The sequence below is a fragment of the Malaclemys terrapin genome, chromosome 8, assembly GCF_027887155.1.
Source record: "Malaclemys terrapin pileata isolate rMalTer1 chromosome 8, rMalTer1.hap1, whole genome shotgun sequence".
Classification (NCBI taxonomy): Eukaryota; Metazoa; Chordata; order Testudines; family Emydidae; genus Malaclemys; species Malaclemys terrapin.
This window is the reverse complement of record NC_071512.1, coordinates 72,809,185-72,825,758: the sequence shown is the minus strand read 5'-3', so window position 1 is coordinate 72,825,758 and position 16,574 is coordinate 72,809,185. Positions and strand designations below refer to the sequence as shown.

General features: G+C 39.9%; 1 protein-coding gene across 1 annotated transcript in view; it reads right to left on the bottom strand.

Annotated features, from left to right (window-relative positions):
* Window positions 1–1,391: 1,391 nt before the first annotated feature.
* Window positions 1,392–16,574, bottom strand: part of SASS6 (SAS-6 centriolar assembly protein) — a 34,052-nt gene continuing 18,869 nt past the window's right edge. The window contains exons 11-17 of the mRNA XM_054037087.1: window positions 16,367–16,546; window positions 15,163–15,244; window positions 12,771–12,904; window positions 10,803–10,928; window positions 6,993–7,087; window positions 3,782–3,876; window positions 1,392–3,663 (exon numbers count right to left, since the gene is read on the bottom strand). Coding sequence (XP_053893062.1) covers window positions 3,563–3,663; window positions 3,782–3,876; window positions 6,993–7,087; window positions 10,803–10,928; window positions 12,771–12,904; window positions 15,163–15,244; window positions 16,367–16,546 — 813 coding nt within the window. The 3' untranslated portion in view covers window positions 1,392–3,562. The remainder of the gene's footprint in view (window positions 3,664–3,781; window positions 3,877–6,992; window positions 7,088–10,802; window positions 10,929–12,770; window positions 12,905–15,162; window positions 15,245–16,366; window positions 16,547–16,574) is intronic.

Here is a 16,574-nt window from a genome sequence, read left to right as displayed (position 1 = left end):
CTTGCCACAATAGCAGATGGTGTGAAGTTAACTTCATTATCAATAACAATCAGGTGTGATACAGCACTTGAAAAAACAGCATTTTAATGTGTTGGGGTAAAGCAGAGTCCAGTCCGATGAAAATAAGTTGCTGTGTCTGGCTTGGAATTACTAGAATCAAACAATGTTATCTAGTACACAGCTGAATACTGTATGAATAAGATTCTTTCTCTGCTGGTTCCTGTATTCAGTCTCTAAGTCTGCTTAAACCAACTCTTCCCTTTACTAAATGAATTACAGGTAGGGCTTGAGCTGGTATCACCTTTAGCAATAGGATCAGAGCCACCTCCAGGAAAGGAAGGACACTGATGAAACAGCCAGGCATGCTCTTCCTTTATCACCATTAAAATACCTGCCTCTTTAACATGGAGGAATCAATTTCAGTGATTACATTCTGTGTACAAGTGATATTAAAAAAGTCTTACACATGAGTGTAGCTCTGACCAAATGCAAATAGATGGACTTAGGCTGTAGTGCACAATCCAAGTTTGGCCTCTAACTTTTCAGGCTGCATGATCACCAACCACCCTGCCCTCCAGCTTTTATGCATATAGCTTTTTACCCCTAGAAGTTCCTGCTACTTTTTTAAAAGAAAAAGCCACCAGTATAATACTTTAATGTACTGTTCATTCATTTAAATTGCTACTAAGCTGCTTTGAGCATTTATTTTGTATAATTAGCAACTGTGCAGGCATCTTGCTCTTGGGTCTAACTGGCTGAGGTAAGTGTTTTGGGTTTTTAAAGTCTTAAAGGGGATAATGTGAAACAATTTGTCATGGCCATCCTGTACCACCACCAAACAGTGACAGTAAATTAATCTTGCTTAGCTGACAGGTGCTTAAGATGTAAATCCTCAAACTTTCCCCAGGCATTGTGTAGGGCATCTGGATGCTGGGCTCTGAATGCCACTGGGCAGCAAGGTGCCATACCATCTAAGTTCCTTTGAAAGATCTAGGCCCCAGTTCAAGTTTCATACTGATTTCTAATACTACAGCATTGTGTGAAAGTATCTAGTCATTTTCTAAAAATATTCAGTTATCTGTTCTGAGCAGCTTCTGTAAATCCTAAATTTTTGGACTATGTAGCTTGATAAGTGGGCCATGAAGCTCTGTCTGGTAGAGTGGTACTACTTTCTGGTCTGGACTGTAGTGAAATAACTTTGCTCTAATTCTGGTTTTAAAATATTTGAGTGAGTGAAACCTCTCTTCCCTCCCCAATATGTTTCCACTTAACTGTTAGTCCACTGTAGCTGACCAGAAACATCTTTTTACTGAAACCATTTTAATATTTCCATTAACATACACATTTCCAAAAGCAACTATATATATATATATATATACACACACACACACACACACACACACATTAATACAAATTGATTATAAACAAATATACACATTTTACACTCCAAGATATGTTTACTATACATTTGGACAGTAATGTGCAAAATTAGGATGATTAGCCACTCAAACATTAAGGGAAAGAGTAGATTCTGATACAATATATTACAGAATTGTAGGAGCTAGGGGCATAAATTGAGTCCAAGATATTATTGGAAAATTCCCTATAATTGTACTGTCATTTTAAATTACTAGTTTGATATTAGAATATGGTTCATATAAGATGGAGAAATTTACTTAATTCCAGATTCCACCAATGAACCCCAGCCTAAGTGGTAAGTACAGTTAAATTTACTTAATATGTTCTGTACACCACTGTAGTCACCAGTGAAGGCATCTTTGATTACAGTAGTAGAATATGAAATGGTTTCCATATGTTCTGTCTAATGCTTCATAAAATTATTGGAACAAGACAGTAGTTCAGATACTTGGTTGTAATTTCCAGTGTATTACAAACTAGCCCATTGTATGGGGAATCTTCTATGGAGAGAGAGGAAAAAAAAAAACCAGGGGCTGTGACAAGATGTGAAATTTGTAGCCATAACTCAGTTGTGTGCTTTTACTAAGGTAAGTATTTAGGATCTCATTTTTAAATAGCTAATTTAAATATTTGACTAGTGATCCACAAGATATAAATCTGCATACAAGTATATGAATATGTAAAAAAGTAGTTGGTTTAAGAAAGCAATTTCCAAGCCAAAGAAAGAAACCACCTGAAACCTATATTAAATAAATGTCCTGCATAATTTTAAAGCTAGGAAGTGTCTCTATTAGGAACATCACTGATTCCATAATGCTTCAGCTCTTACATTTACAAAATGTAATATGCTTCCAATTTAAGAAATTTGCATGAGTCATAGGCCAGAAGCAAAGTGCTCACCCCTTTGACCCTTACATTCTTGTAACTGAGCTTCTGAAGATATGCCTGTACTTGCAATTACAGGTTGTGATTATAGCTCAAGTAGACATTCCCAATCAAGCCAGTTTGGGTACTGGAGCAGTGAAGGTGCTGCAGCAGCAGGTGCTTCTGTGGGGGCTGTACAGGCCTTCCCAGAATCTTGAGTAATTACTTGTGGAGCTAGTCCAGAGTGAAGCAGTTTCACTGCTCTCTTATTTGAACTAGCTACATTAAAGCTAGTTCAGGTACGTCTACTTAGATTTCAACCACACCCGGAGATTGCAGTACAGACATACCCTGACAGGAAACAGTGTTCCATAGGTAGCAGGTCAACTCAACAGACAGGCCCATGAAAGATACTCCACATTCTGCTGCATGTTACAGAAATGTTCTCTAGAGATGAATGCCAGTGTCTATATTTCATCCATACATGGAGTGTGACTGGTGGAATAATGCAGTCACACTGCCAAAATCCTGTACAAGGAGACTATAATGCACCACCTGGTCTTAGCGGACCTGGGTCATTACACTAGTATCCTGGCACAAGTGTTGCTTTAGGGGCTAAGGAGTCCAGGGTAGTAAGTTCAAAATGCTATAGAAACCAACTCCAAACCGATGTAGGAATAACTTGGGAAAAGAAGTTTGCTGTATCAGGAAACTGCCCAACACAACTACCACTGACTTCAGAGCTTGCTGTGCATTTTCCAGGAACGAGATCCTAAAGTTACTAGGTATTTTCAAGGAGAAACTCCAAGCAGGACGAGTTTCAGCACAATGATAGAACTATTAGCAATATCATTAGTTTGGATTTCTGGCAAGGGGAAAGATTAAAATAGGTTGTTTACTACACAAAAACTCCTCTGGGGGGTCTTGTTGCTCCATAACCATTTATAAACCTTTAAAAGGCTTTGCCTCATTTTATAAATGGTCATTTCTAAACAATCGTTTTGTAGCATAATATCTTCATGTGATTAAAGTAGTTAATATTTTTCCCCTCCACGTTTTACTTTTCTGGTTGGAATTTTATACTGATATTTATGTAAATGAATGTGCTTTCTTCACAAAAGCCAAAGATTATACAAATGTATGGTAAAGTTAACTCATTTTAAACAGTTACTATAACATTTTGACTGACATTTAAGGGGTAATAATTGTATTTAGTATCTTAATTAAAAGCCATCCAAAATCTTCGATCGTTGATAAAATAAAAGATTTCATCTAATGATTATGTTGTTTGCAATCCAGGGAAGTAAGCAGAGGCTGTAGACTGTATTCCGGGTTTTGATGAAGTTAGTGTTTTTGTTGATGTGGAGGATTTTGGATATTCTGCAAATAGGGGGAAAAACACTTAATTTCTGTGGGGTACAAGTAGCACCTTCTTAAAGCAGAAAGCATTTTGAAATAAGAGATTTGTTTACTTTCATGGAACTACTGCCCTTCCTACCTGAGGAGTTAAATGTATTTTGGCTGAGACCTCGTAAAGGAATGCTGTCTTCTCTTTTCTTTAAATATTTCAATTCCAATCCCAAATTCTCACCACTAACCAAAAGAAAATAGAATCATGCTTAAAATAGAAAAACTTAACACTTACCTAATTTTGTAAACTTGTGTTTTTGATGCAGTAAAGCTCACTCATAATATACTTCAGGGCCCAAAATAAAGGCCCTTCAAAGAGATTAAGACCGATTGAAGCAACTGCAACCTAAAAGACATCTCAAATACTTATTTTTACCATATCATCAATGCAGGAGCTAAAACAATAGCACTGTAATGGTTACTTACCTTGCAGTAAGTGTGGTACTTTTGAGATTTTAGTCGATGGTGCATGCAAGACTAATCTGAACAGCAGTGTTTGTTGGGATCATGCCTGTACCCAGCATATATTCCCTCAGATGGGGGTACAAGTGGCAGGGCGGCCACAACAATCCCTCCAGTTTTTCACTAATCCAGATTCTCATCTAGAGGAGACTCCAAGGAGCAAGAATGGAGGGTGCTTGTGGGAGCTACTCAGAAAAAACATAAGAACCACAGGTTCTTTCTTCAATTATTTGTCCATGTGGATCCCATTCTAAGTCACTGGCCAGCAGTACCTCATCTGGAAGGCGGGAATGAGTAGTCCTAGCTCACTCACTAAACAATGCCTTTCCCAATTTGGCATCTTATCTCAAAGCCAGGTCCAGGCACACTGTTTGGCATCACGATGAAACAGTATAATAAGGGAGAGGGATGAGCCCTGAGGGATGGAAGTTCACTCCCCCACCTGGCTTATGTAATGACCACCAAAAAAGCAATCTGAGAGTAAGGTAGTGAGAGTACATTCAGAGAAGAGTTTAAAGGGGGACTTCATGAGACCTGTGAGGATATTTAGATCCCACGATAGATGGATGCCTGGAAATATGTTTGGTTCAGTGTTCCAATTTATCTTACCTTGGAGGCAGTACCAGCCTTTGGTGCCAAATTGATTTCTGGCAGTTGTGGATAGCCTATCAGATCTCTTACTGGTACTGGTCTTAAAGAGTTGCATTCTGGCTTACAGAAGTGCTGACTGACTGGGACTCAGAGGTGGAAGAGCCTCATACCTGTTGTTCTGGGTCTGAAGTGCCCTTCAGACTGCTCTAGAAGTAGTAATTTTAGCCAACTGACCCTGGATTTTCTCTGTCTTGACAAGCAGCTAGCACAACTGTCAAACAAGGGGCTTCTGCTTAAACAGAATAAACCAGGGGTAGGCAACCTCTGGCATGCAATCTGATTTTCAGTGGCACTCACACTGTCCAGGTCCTGGCCATTGATCCAGGGACTCTGCATTTTAATTTAATTTTAAATGAAGCTTCTTAAACATTTTAAAAACCTTATTTACTTTACATAGAACAATAGTTTAGTTATATATTATAGACTTATAGAAAGACATTCTAAAAACGTTCAAATGTATGACTAGCATGCAAAACCTTAAATTAGAGTGAATAAATGGAGACTTGGCACACCACTTCTGAAAGGTTGCTGATCCCTGGAATAAACAATGGCTATATGTCTGTCTCTGCAGGGAATGAGTCCATCGCACAAAGAACAGGGAGTTCAAGCCTAAGAGCTTTGAATCCATTATAACAGCAATGGCGGTGATGCAAACTGCCAAGCACTAAGAGGGATGGATGGGACTGCTCTGCCGTCAGATGGGGAAGGCACGAAAACATAATGAGTGCCAGGCACAGCTCCAATGGACACTGCTCAAAGATTCTGATTTCGCATGCATGGATACCTAGTGTGGGATCTACATGGACAATTACTCAAAGTTAAGTTTACGTAGTACTACATAAAATGTTTACATTTTATTTCATAACTTTTATATAGATTCAATATTCCAGCCATGTCTACACAGCAAACAACTGTTCTTGTAACCAGTCTGACACTCATCCAGCCCAGTTACAACAAAAATATGACAGTCTGCATGGCAGCGTTTTCCACCTCAAAACCACATGCCAACCAGGTTTGTTCAGCCACATTTATAACAGTGCCAAGAGGTCTTTGGATCAGTGCTTTCTTAGATTCAGAAGAAGAAAGCATTCCCAAAGGGCACAGACAGAGCAATGCATTCTGGGACATCCCCTACAGAGCAGTGGAGAGCTGGAAAGTAGAGCCAACTGAGCTAAAAGATACAGTTAGAGGAGGTCCTATCTACATCACAAAAACAGTTTGCAAAATTTGTTTCAGGAAGACATTTGCCAGCCTAAGACACTTTAGTGCTATAACTGGGATTGACCATGTAATTAACTGGTTAAATGCAGTTAAGATATGCAGTGCAGCCAGAGCTTAATGTTTTCACTTACTCATCCCACTGGGCCTACCTCCTTCATTGTATGATTTCTAAAACCACCCACTCTTGGTACACTCCAGCACCACCCTGGTAAACTGGAATAAAGAAACCAGATGTCATCTGCAAATGGAATTATTACAGTCACATCACTTTAAGCAATAGGTTTTGAATGCCATCACTAGCCAGACTTGCTAGGGCAGTCAGCATATTGACAAACAAACACTCATTGCCTTCACTCCATTTTTCAGGTCACTATGGCATCCATTTCCAGAGTAGCTGGCCCCCCATTAAGCTGATACTCCCACATACCAATATCACTGCTATTGTGGAACTCCACTGAAGAACAGAATTGTCGCAATATGGGGTTAGGTACAGCCATGTTTAAAGTCACTAGTGCTGTCTGACAAAGTTTGGTTTGTGTAGTGTATCCCAGGAGAGCTGAATAATGAAAAAATTAGACTACTTTAAAAAGGCACTGACTGACAGCTGAACAAGCCTTTTGTTGTTGTTGTGGAGATAGGTAAATCTGCAAACAAGAGAATTTAATATTTCACTAGAAATGTAATATGGCTTCTTCAGAACTCTTCATAAAACAAAAAAATTACTTCCAAAGACACTTGGACAGAAGACCACATTTTCAAAAGCAGCCTCTAAAATACAGGTTTATTTTGTGAGTAAGTCTGTGCATGCTCACTTGAACATAATACAATATGTATTCACGAACTTGGGCATAAAAAAAACTGTTTTGGAAAAAAATTTCCAACAATTTTAGAAAGGCTGGGCTGAGGTGTCTCTGAAAATCGGGCCTCAAAATAATTTCTATGGACACAATTATCAGGATACTCACTTTTCTATATTTGTTGAATGACCAGTTGCAATAGAAAATCCTGGCTGAATGTCTGAAGTTTTATTAGTTTTTGAAAGCTGCACATTAAACTGAACCTGCCAAAAGATCAAAGGTTTCACACATTCAGCATTTTGGATCCAGATATTATTATGCACCAAGAAAATGTATAGACTAAGGACTTTTATCAGACTGTGAGCACTTCAGGGCAATAAGGTTCCACACCATGTTTAGCAAATGCTTAACAAATAAAATAGTATAGATATAAAACAAAGACGCAATTCAGATGACAAGTCTGCTGTGTATGTATGATAGCACAGGGTGAATTACTGATACATATCAATATGGTTTGGTATCAAATAAACAGGGCCGGCTCTAGGCACCAGCAAAACAAGCTGGTGCTTGGGGCAGCACATTTTTAGGGATGGCATGGCCGGCGCCAGAATGCCGCCCCTAAAAATGTTCCCTGGCCGCCCTAGTTTACCTCCGCTGCTGCTGCCACAGCGTGCGAAACAGCTGATTCGCGCGCCGCTACTCACCCTCCCTCCCAGGCTTGAGAGCAGCGGCGCGCGAATCAGCTGTTTTGCGTGCTGCGGCGGCTTGGGGTCTCCCCCTCCCTCCCAGGCTCTCAAACCTGGGAGGGAGGGGAAGATCCCGAGCGGCCGTTTCGCGCGCCGCTGCTTCCCCTCCCTCCCTCCCTCATAGGCTTGAGAGCCTGGGGGGAGGAGACAGGGCTGGGGATTTGAGGAAGGGGCGGAGCTGAGGCGGGGCAATTAAAGAACGGGGGGGGGGGGGGCGGGGAGGGGCAGCCAAAATTGTTTTTGCTTTGGGCGGCAAAAATCCTAGATGACAGGTTTCAGAGTAGCAGCCGTGTTAGTCTGTATCTGTAAAAAGAACAGGAGTACTTGTGGCACCTTAGAGACTAACAAATTTATTAGAGCATAAGCTTTCGTGGACTACAGCCCACTTCTTCGGATGCATACAGAGTGGAATAAATATTGAGGAGATATATACACACACATACAGAGAGCATAAACAGGTGGGAGTTGTCTTACCAACTCTGAGAGGCCAATTAAGTAAGAGGGGGAAAAAAAACTTTTGAAGTGATAATCAAGCTAGCCCAGTACAGACAGTTTGATAAGAAGTGTGAGAATACTTACAAGGGGAGGTAGATTCAATGTTTGTAATGGCTCAGCCATTCCCAGTCCTTATTCAATCCTGAGTTGATTGTGTCTAGTTTACATATCAATTCCAGCTCAGCAGTCTCTCATTGGAGTCTGTTTTTGAAGTTTTTCTGTTGTAATATAGCCACCCGCAGGTCTGTCATTGAATGACCAGACAGGTTAAAGTGTTCTTCCACTGGTTTTTGAGTATTATGATTCCTGATGTCAGATTTGTGTCCATTAATTCTTTTGCGGAGAGACTGTCCGGTTTGGGCAATGTACATGGCAGAGGGGCATTGCTGGCACATGATGGCATATATCACATTGGTAGATGTGCAGGTGAACGAGCCCCTGATGGTATGGCTGATGTGATTAGGTCCTATGATGATGTCACTTGAATACATATGTGGACAGAGTTGGCATCGGGCTTTGTTACAAGGATAGGTTCCTGGGTCAGTGGTTTTGTTCAGTGATGTGTGGTTGCTGGTGAGTATTTGCTTTACAAATCTAATACTCAAATACAAATACCTAATACTCAAAAACCAGTGGGAGAACACTTTAACCTGTCTGGTCATTCAATGACAGACCTGCGGGTGGCTATATTACAACAGAAAAACTTCAAAAACAGACTCCAATGAGAGACTGCTGAGCTGGAATTGATATGCAAACTAGACACAATCAACTCAGGATTGAATAAGGACTGGGAATGGCTGAGCCATTACAAACATTGAATCTACCTCCCCTTGTAAGTATTCTCACACTTCTTATCAAACTGTCTGTACTGGGCTAGCTTGATTATCACTTCAAAAGTTTTTTTTCCCCCTCTTACTTAATTGGCCTCACAGAGTTGGTAAGACAACTCCCACCTGTTTATGCTCTCTGTATGTGTGTGTATATATCTCAATATTTATTCCACTCTATGCATCCGAAGAAGTGGGCTGTAGTCCACGAAAGCTTATGCTCTAATAAATTTGTTAGTCTCTAAGGTGCCACAAGTATTCCTGTTCTTTTTAAAAATCCTAGAGCCAGCCCTGCAAATAAAAACAGGAAATAGTTGCTGCTTCTCAAATATTTAAGTTAATGTTAAATTTAAGATTTAGGGTAGAGCAGCAGCTTACAGCCCGCTAATATAGGCTGACTAATATCTGATTGAAGTCAGTTATGCCAAAGGAAAGCTGATATTTCTCAAGAAAGCCTTTGTTTAAAGTTTTGGTGTCTTCGGTATTCTGTGTTTTTTCTGAAAAATCAGGTTTGATTGTTTTTAGTAAGATAAGCCTTTTGCTGAGTGTTATCGGGTGCCCCTTTAAGAGGATGGGGACAAGCTAGCCCTGTTCTGATCCAGCTGAGCCGGGGACAGGTGTTCTCCCAAAAAGAGGCTCAGCAGAATCCATTTTAAAAACAATGTCACTGGATAACATTATTCATTTAAGCTTTTTTTTTAAAAATGTAATCAATTTAAATTTTCGAAGTATGGGGGAATCAGACAATTACTGTGTGGCTGTGTGTGTGAAATTGACATTTACTGATGAAAATCTGATCCTTCCAAGCCTATCCATAAAGAGCAGCAGGAAGAGGCTGCAGAGAGCAGAAAGTTGTGCAGGCCCTCTCTGGGAATAGGAAGACAGGCCAGAAGCCAGGGGGCTTGGGTAGCAGAAGGAGATGCTGGAGCAAGAGGAAGACCCAGGGAAACACCTCTTTGGCCACTCTCACGTACAAGGGCAGGGAGCTGAGATAGAATCCAGGAGGGACATGGGATTTTTATTAAGCCCAACGTGGACAGCCATTGTTCGCATTGTTGCTTGGTCTGAGCGTTTGAACTCTAGGAGGGGATTCCACAGTTAAATCTGAAAGCCCTCTAGTCTGAAGTCAGGGACAGGTCATGGGCTTCCATGAATTTTTCTTTATTACCCATGACCTGTCCGTGACTTTTACTACAAATAATCATGACAAAAACCTTAGCCTTAGTTATTAGCCTAAGACAGTGTTGGAGAAGTATTCTTGAGGAACCCTGAGAAGAGGAATCAAGAAGTGGGATGCCTGCAGGGCCACCCCGTGCCATCGGGATACTCGGAAATAATGATGCTATGACAATGAGCCATAGTCATTTCAATCCCAAATTATATAGAATATATGAAGTGTTTATTTAGTGTACTACAAACTACTTCTGTAAGGAATAAAGAAACACAAAGATATACAAAGGAACAACTGAAAAGGGAACCTTGCTGACTTTGAGAACTTCTCTCTCACTAGATTACAATAGGACATTTACTATAATCAAATAGAAATTAGGGAAGTTACATTTGGGAGGCAGTGTGATATATTGGACTAAAAACCAGAGGTAACTGCCAGGAATTCTCGTGTTCTAGGTTTAATGCTACAACTAATTTGCTGTGTAGCTTTTGTTCAAAGGAGAATTCATGACAAGGTGGAAAATATCTTACAGGAGAGTCATGAAAATTAGGGTTTGTAAACTGCTTTGAAAATGCCAGGTACTATTACCATTATAATAATTTAGTGGTTATAGCCAAATTCTTGCTGTCATTCAACACAAAAACCATATCACATAGCATATCCAAGTCAAACTGTTCAGAAATATATGATTAGAAATGTGTGTGTTGAGCACAAAATAAGAGTAAATGTAAATGCCTGCCTTTGGTCCTGAAACCTGCTGGTTGGCACTTTTAACAGGTGCGGTTTCTGGAAAGTTTTGGGAAGCGCATACCGGAGAGATGGGGTAACTGATTCCTGAACTAGTAAAACGGAGTCTGTTGTCAAGCTGTAAGAGAGAAAAATAAAATGTAGAAAGAGGAGGAAACAGCAGTGCAACAGTAGAAAATCAAAATCTATGCATCTCTAGTTCCAGCAATCTATTTTTCTTTTTAATAATGGTTCACTTAAAGTAGAACCCAGACATTCAAGAGCACTGAACTGCAACTCAGGGGACCTAAGATTTCTTCCTAGCTCTGCCACTGGTTTACTGGGTGTCCTTAGGAAGGTCACTTCACCTCTTGGTATCTCAGTTTCCCCAACTGTAAAATGAGAATAATGATACAGACCTCCTTTGTAAAGCACTTAGAGATCTGCTGATGAAAAGTGCTATAGAAGAGCTAGGTATTCGTATTCTTACCGGTAATCAATGACATTTAATTTCACTGAGCATAGATGTAAAAATTTAAAACTGACCTTTGTAATCACAAAATATTACTACAAATTAATGTTTATACATTATAGTGACTAAAGTACAAGAAAAAGCATATTTTCCTATGCTTACATTCTTAAGTGTAGAAAGTGAATGGATACTAGACAAGATAAGCATTATTTTACTACCACTTTTCCTCTAACCACAAACCACAAGATTTGACTAATATACTCTTGACTATATGCTTATTACAAGTGTATGTAAGTGACACAAGGCTCTGTGCATCAAAGAGAAATGTAGCAATGCAAACAGGTTTTTGTTGTTGTTTTGTTTGTTTGTTTTTTTAAGATTAAACGGCTGCAGATCTACAGGCCTTAGTTACTGGAAGGGGAACAGAACAATAGATAAGTAAAACCTGCTAGCCGAGGTAAAATGGGCATGTGCTAAATATGTGGAACCAAAAAAATAATGAAACCACCAAATAAACACTGATTGATAGATTTGAGAACTCCTTGAAAGCATCACCACACATCTCAAGAGCCAGCAGGCCTACTTTAATTTGGTCTCTTTAAACAAGAATATTTTATGAGAATTTTTTACTCCTCACTTCCCTTGTGCTCTTCAAAATACCTCACTAGCCCTAAGTTAAAAAAACTATGTTCATGTACAAATTAATGACTATCTGGAACATTTGTTAGTAACCATTTCTAAAAGAATGAAGATGCCTAGTAGCAAGACACACCCATACTTTGTCTTATGCAATTTCTATTAGTGTTGTAATAGTTTTCTTTTCCGTGTGTTTGCAGATTTTTAAATTCTAATTTCATGTTAAATTCAAAAGTGAAAGGGACATTCTGCATGTAGTTTTTTTTTTATATCTATATCTCTAGAGATGTATAATTTTTTTTTTTTTTTAAACCAGATTAGCAGAAGCTCTAGGTCCTCCAGGCAGACGGAAAATACCTCTACATCCCCTTCCACCTGGTAAATAACTGGTAGTTATATAAAGAGCAACCCAGAATACTTTATGACCTCTGCTTGGCAGCATGTCTAGCATGTGTTATATAGCCTATCTTTCTATTCACATACAGTTTCTGGTGTTTGGGTGTAAGTGCAGTGTAATGGACTGTTTGAGAAGGACATTCTTGACTCATTTTAGAGAAGGATCTTAAGAATATTAGACGTGTAGATGCATGCAATTATAAGCATATGCTATTTCACTAGCCCAAATGCATTACACAAATCTGCATTTTAACAGTTTTTATTGCTTATTGAGAATTTAGGAAGTTCTTATTTATGATACTAGTAATTTTGTTGAATCCATTAACAACAGTGCACAACATGATGAGAAAAATTCAATTACGGGGCAAAAGGAATACCAAAGCATTTCTCCTAGGTACTATAAGCACTTCACTTGGCATGTATCTTTTTTTCTAAAAATGTACAGCAAGTACCAAGTTTTATAAGTGGATAACTTACCATATTGTGAGGTGAAGTGCCGGTTCTAATAGTGCCATTGCTTGAATGTGTAAGTGGAATGGTAGAAGTTCCCAATATCTCTTGCTTTCTTGCCATCTGAATTTCATTCAGTTGCTTATTTAACCATGTGATTACTATATAGAAAAAGGAGTAAAACTCTAATTTTCAAACATTTTGTTTTCCATCCTTTTTATTAGTGCTATAAATCTAACACAAATTACATCAAGAAATCATGTGAATGATTCTATTTCATGTTATATTAGTGAACTAAACATACTTTTGATGTCCCAGTCTCTTTACCCCTTCCCCTCTGGGCTTCTCATCTGATCTGCCCCCTTCCTCCAAACATTTTTCCCCTAGTTTCAGTACCAGACTCCTTGTCCTGTCCCAATCTGCTCCCTCTACTGCAGGAACAGCTCATACCATCTGCATTTAAGTCAGGCAGCAGGATCACAAGCCACAATGGAAGTACTGACAGTCTCTGTGCTCTTAGTTCCAGTGTTTGACATCACAGTAGGCCTGCAGCAACCAGGAGGATTGCAAGGAAAGTCACGCATGGCCCCTGCTGCCCCCTCCCGCCCACAAAGTCCCATCTCTCAAAGATGCCAGGTCTGATTAACTTTCCCCTTCAACGTCTACAGCTAAAGATGGCTTAAAAAAAAAAATCAGGTCACCTTATGACGGTGCTCTTTCTTTTAAATTTCCATTATTAGAACCTGTTAGTTTTTCATAGAATAGCAATAGAGTATTAATTAGAACCCACAAACTATAGGGAAGTAAACATTTAATAATTAGAGACCCAGGAGCTGGATTTAAGTTCATGGAGTTCAATATACTTTGGATTATGCCCCATAAGGAGTAAGACATCTAAAAACATACTAACTTTAAGCATGTAAGCTTTCCCATGGACTTCAATGAAACTGTTTACCTGCTTAAAGTTGAGCATGTGTATTAGTAGGATGCACGATTGGAGCCTATGTTTTCAAAGCATCAATTTGTAACTTAGCTGTGCAATTCTTGTTTTAACTGATGCGGTCATGTAGCTTAAATTTAGAATCACAGGTAAATTTTTTCAAATTCTAAACTGTAACACTTAGAAAGTTGTAAGGCAAATTCTGTTTTATGTGAAGAACCACACCAAACAAAATTAGGGCTACTATAATACACAGGAAGCATGAACTCAGAGGTTACTAAATTGTTTGATCCTTGTGGGCTGTGGGGTGGCGGGAGCGGAGGGGAACAGCAGGAAATCACAAGTATGCCATGACAGAAATGAGCAAATCTTTCTAGCTTCAAAATGAAATAAAATGTTTTTAATACAAATTTTTACTCCGGAGGGCATTCTGTGCCAAAAAAATTAAGAATTCTGCACACAGTATTTTAAAATTCTGCAAATTTTATTTGTCAAATAAATGTGGAGACTCTAGCATGGCATTGGGGAGCACAGACCACTGGCTGCACAGAGGGGGGAGATCACTGTGCAGCTTCCCCAGAGAACATGGACTCAGCGATGAGACTGCACCCAACCCTGACACAGCACAAGAACAGGGCCTGCCCCAGAAACACCCCAGGTGCACCAGGTGTGGGGCAGGCAGGCTCAGCAAAGCAGGATCCAAGTGTGGAGAGACTTAGTGGCGAGGCAATCCAGGTGTGGGTTGAAAGGGTTGTGTGGGCCAATCTGGGTGCAGACGGCTCAGTGAGGGATCTGGGTGTGAAGGGGGATATAGATGCACAGGGGCTTGTTGGGGGGGTTCTGGGTGCAACGGTAATGGGACTCTACAGGGGAATCCAGGTGCGGGTGGTTCCTCAGGGTGATCCAGGTGCAGGGGGAGTGGGGTTGCGTGCGGGGCGGGCGGCGGGAGGAAGGCTTAGCGGGAGGGTCTGGGTATGAGGGGGTCTGGATGCACGGGGATTGGGCAGATGAGGGAGCAGCTCCCTGTACAATGATCCCTTCCCCTGCAGCTGAGGAGCAATGGGTGCAGGAAGTGTGGGGGAGCTGGGGGGGGGGGGGGGGAGGGAGGGGGAAGGGGGTTGCAGAGCTTCCTACAGCCAGGGGAGAAATCTGGGAGTGGGTCTGACACAGCCCCAGATGCTGTGCAGGGAAAGAGGAAGTCCCGTCCTCCCCAGTCCAGCTGGGACTAGCAGCTGAGCCCAGTGCCAGGTCTTCCCCAGTCCTGCCCCCTGGCCCACAGTGATTCACCTCTCTGCCGGCTGCCCTGAGCACCCAAAACATACTGCTGAGGAGGGTGGCATGACCATTCTTGTGGCTTCCCAATCAGAAAGTCATTTTTCTGCAGGGAAGCAAAGAAATCTGAGGGGGATCATAAATTCTGCGCATGCCCCACAAGTAACAAGAACAGGGAGAACTAAAGAAGGAATCCTGTAAACCTACCATTTTCATTGGTTTTTAGCAGTTGCTTGCTTTCTTCCAGTTTTTGTACTGTAGTTTCTAACTGTTCTTGCAACTTGCAGACCTGAAATATTTCCATACTAATTACGTCAAGCATAATCAAGAAATGTCAATAATTAAAAACTGAAGAAAATAAGCGTAAATAAATATCAAGGATTTAGAAGTAAAGTTGAGCTTAAAGCAACACTGAATGATTATTTAGATTCAAAATTAATCATAGTACAAAAGGGGTGTGACTACACAATGAAAAGATCCTTTTTTTCTTGGCATTGATTTCAAAGGCACAAGTGTCAGTTGGCATTGGGCAACTATTTATGCCTTTGAAAATCTCTCTCTCAACTTTTGCCTGTTTCTGCCCTTCAGATGTTGATTCATAGCTCTGTACACTCTGTTGTATTCACTGAACGTTTTGTACTCTAAATTCTAGCCCTGTACAAATATAGTATCCTCTCTCTATATTTGTATTTAAAGGGGTAACAAGGTAAAGAGTTTTCATTGTAGGAGTTAGCAAATCTTTTAACAAAAGCTAACTCGAATAGTAACTGAAATCTGATATGGCCCTGAACCCCGGCTGTCTTTGCTGGAAGTTCTGTCCAGATATGAAGTTTGCAGTTCCAAACCACATTCATGCAGTGTTTGTGGGGTTTTTTTATTTTAAACATGCAAGAGAATCAGAACCTGAACTGACCAGTTTGTTTCCATGCTCGAAACTGAATAAAATACCAAATGCACACAAAGTATAAAGCATAAACAGTGGGTGAAACTTAGATTTTTTTTAAAAAAATCTTTCCTATTTTATCTAAGTAATACAAGAAAATCTCTTAAAAAATAACGATTATTTTTTAATTTGAATGTCTCTTTAGGTCAGAAGCATATTGATCCAAACATTAAGTTTGTAATTATTTTAGCTATTTTTATTGGACTTCACAATTTGTCAAATTTAGCGCGGCTACTAAAATTTGAGCGTTTTGCTTCAACTGGGCTCTCTATTCCCTCTATGCTATAATCAACCAGAAAAATACACTACACTAACATTTGCCAGAATTCTGTGTTTCAATAAACCATTTAATAAATGGGTAAAGTCATTCAGTTTTATAGACAGCAATTCAAGGCTAATCCTGCAAACACGTAAAACACACACATAAATGGTTACAGCACTAAAGCTTAAGATAATGCATTAAGTTACCTCTTGCTCTTTTACTCTAAGAGATTGTCCAGTCTCCTGCAGTTCCCTTTGCTCTTTCTGTAGTTTCTCTTCTTTTTCAGCCAAGAGTTTTTCTTGCTGAATTGTTACTGCATTTTTCAATTTCAATTTACTCATTAGAGTTTTCAAATCTCCTTGTAACTTCTTGATAATTTCGTTAGCCTATTAAACAACATCAAAGTCCTTTCTA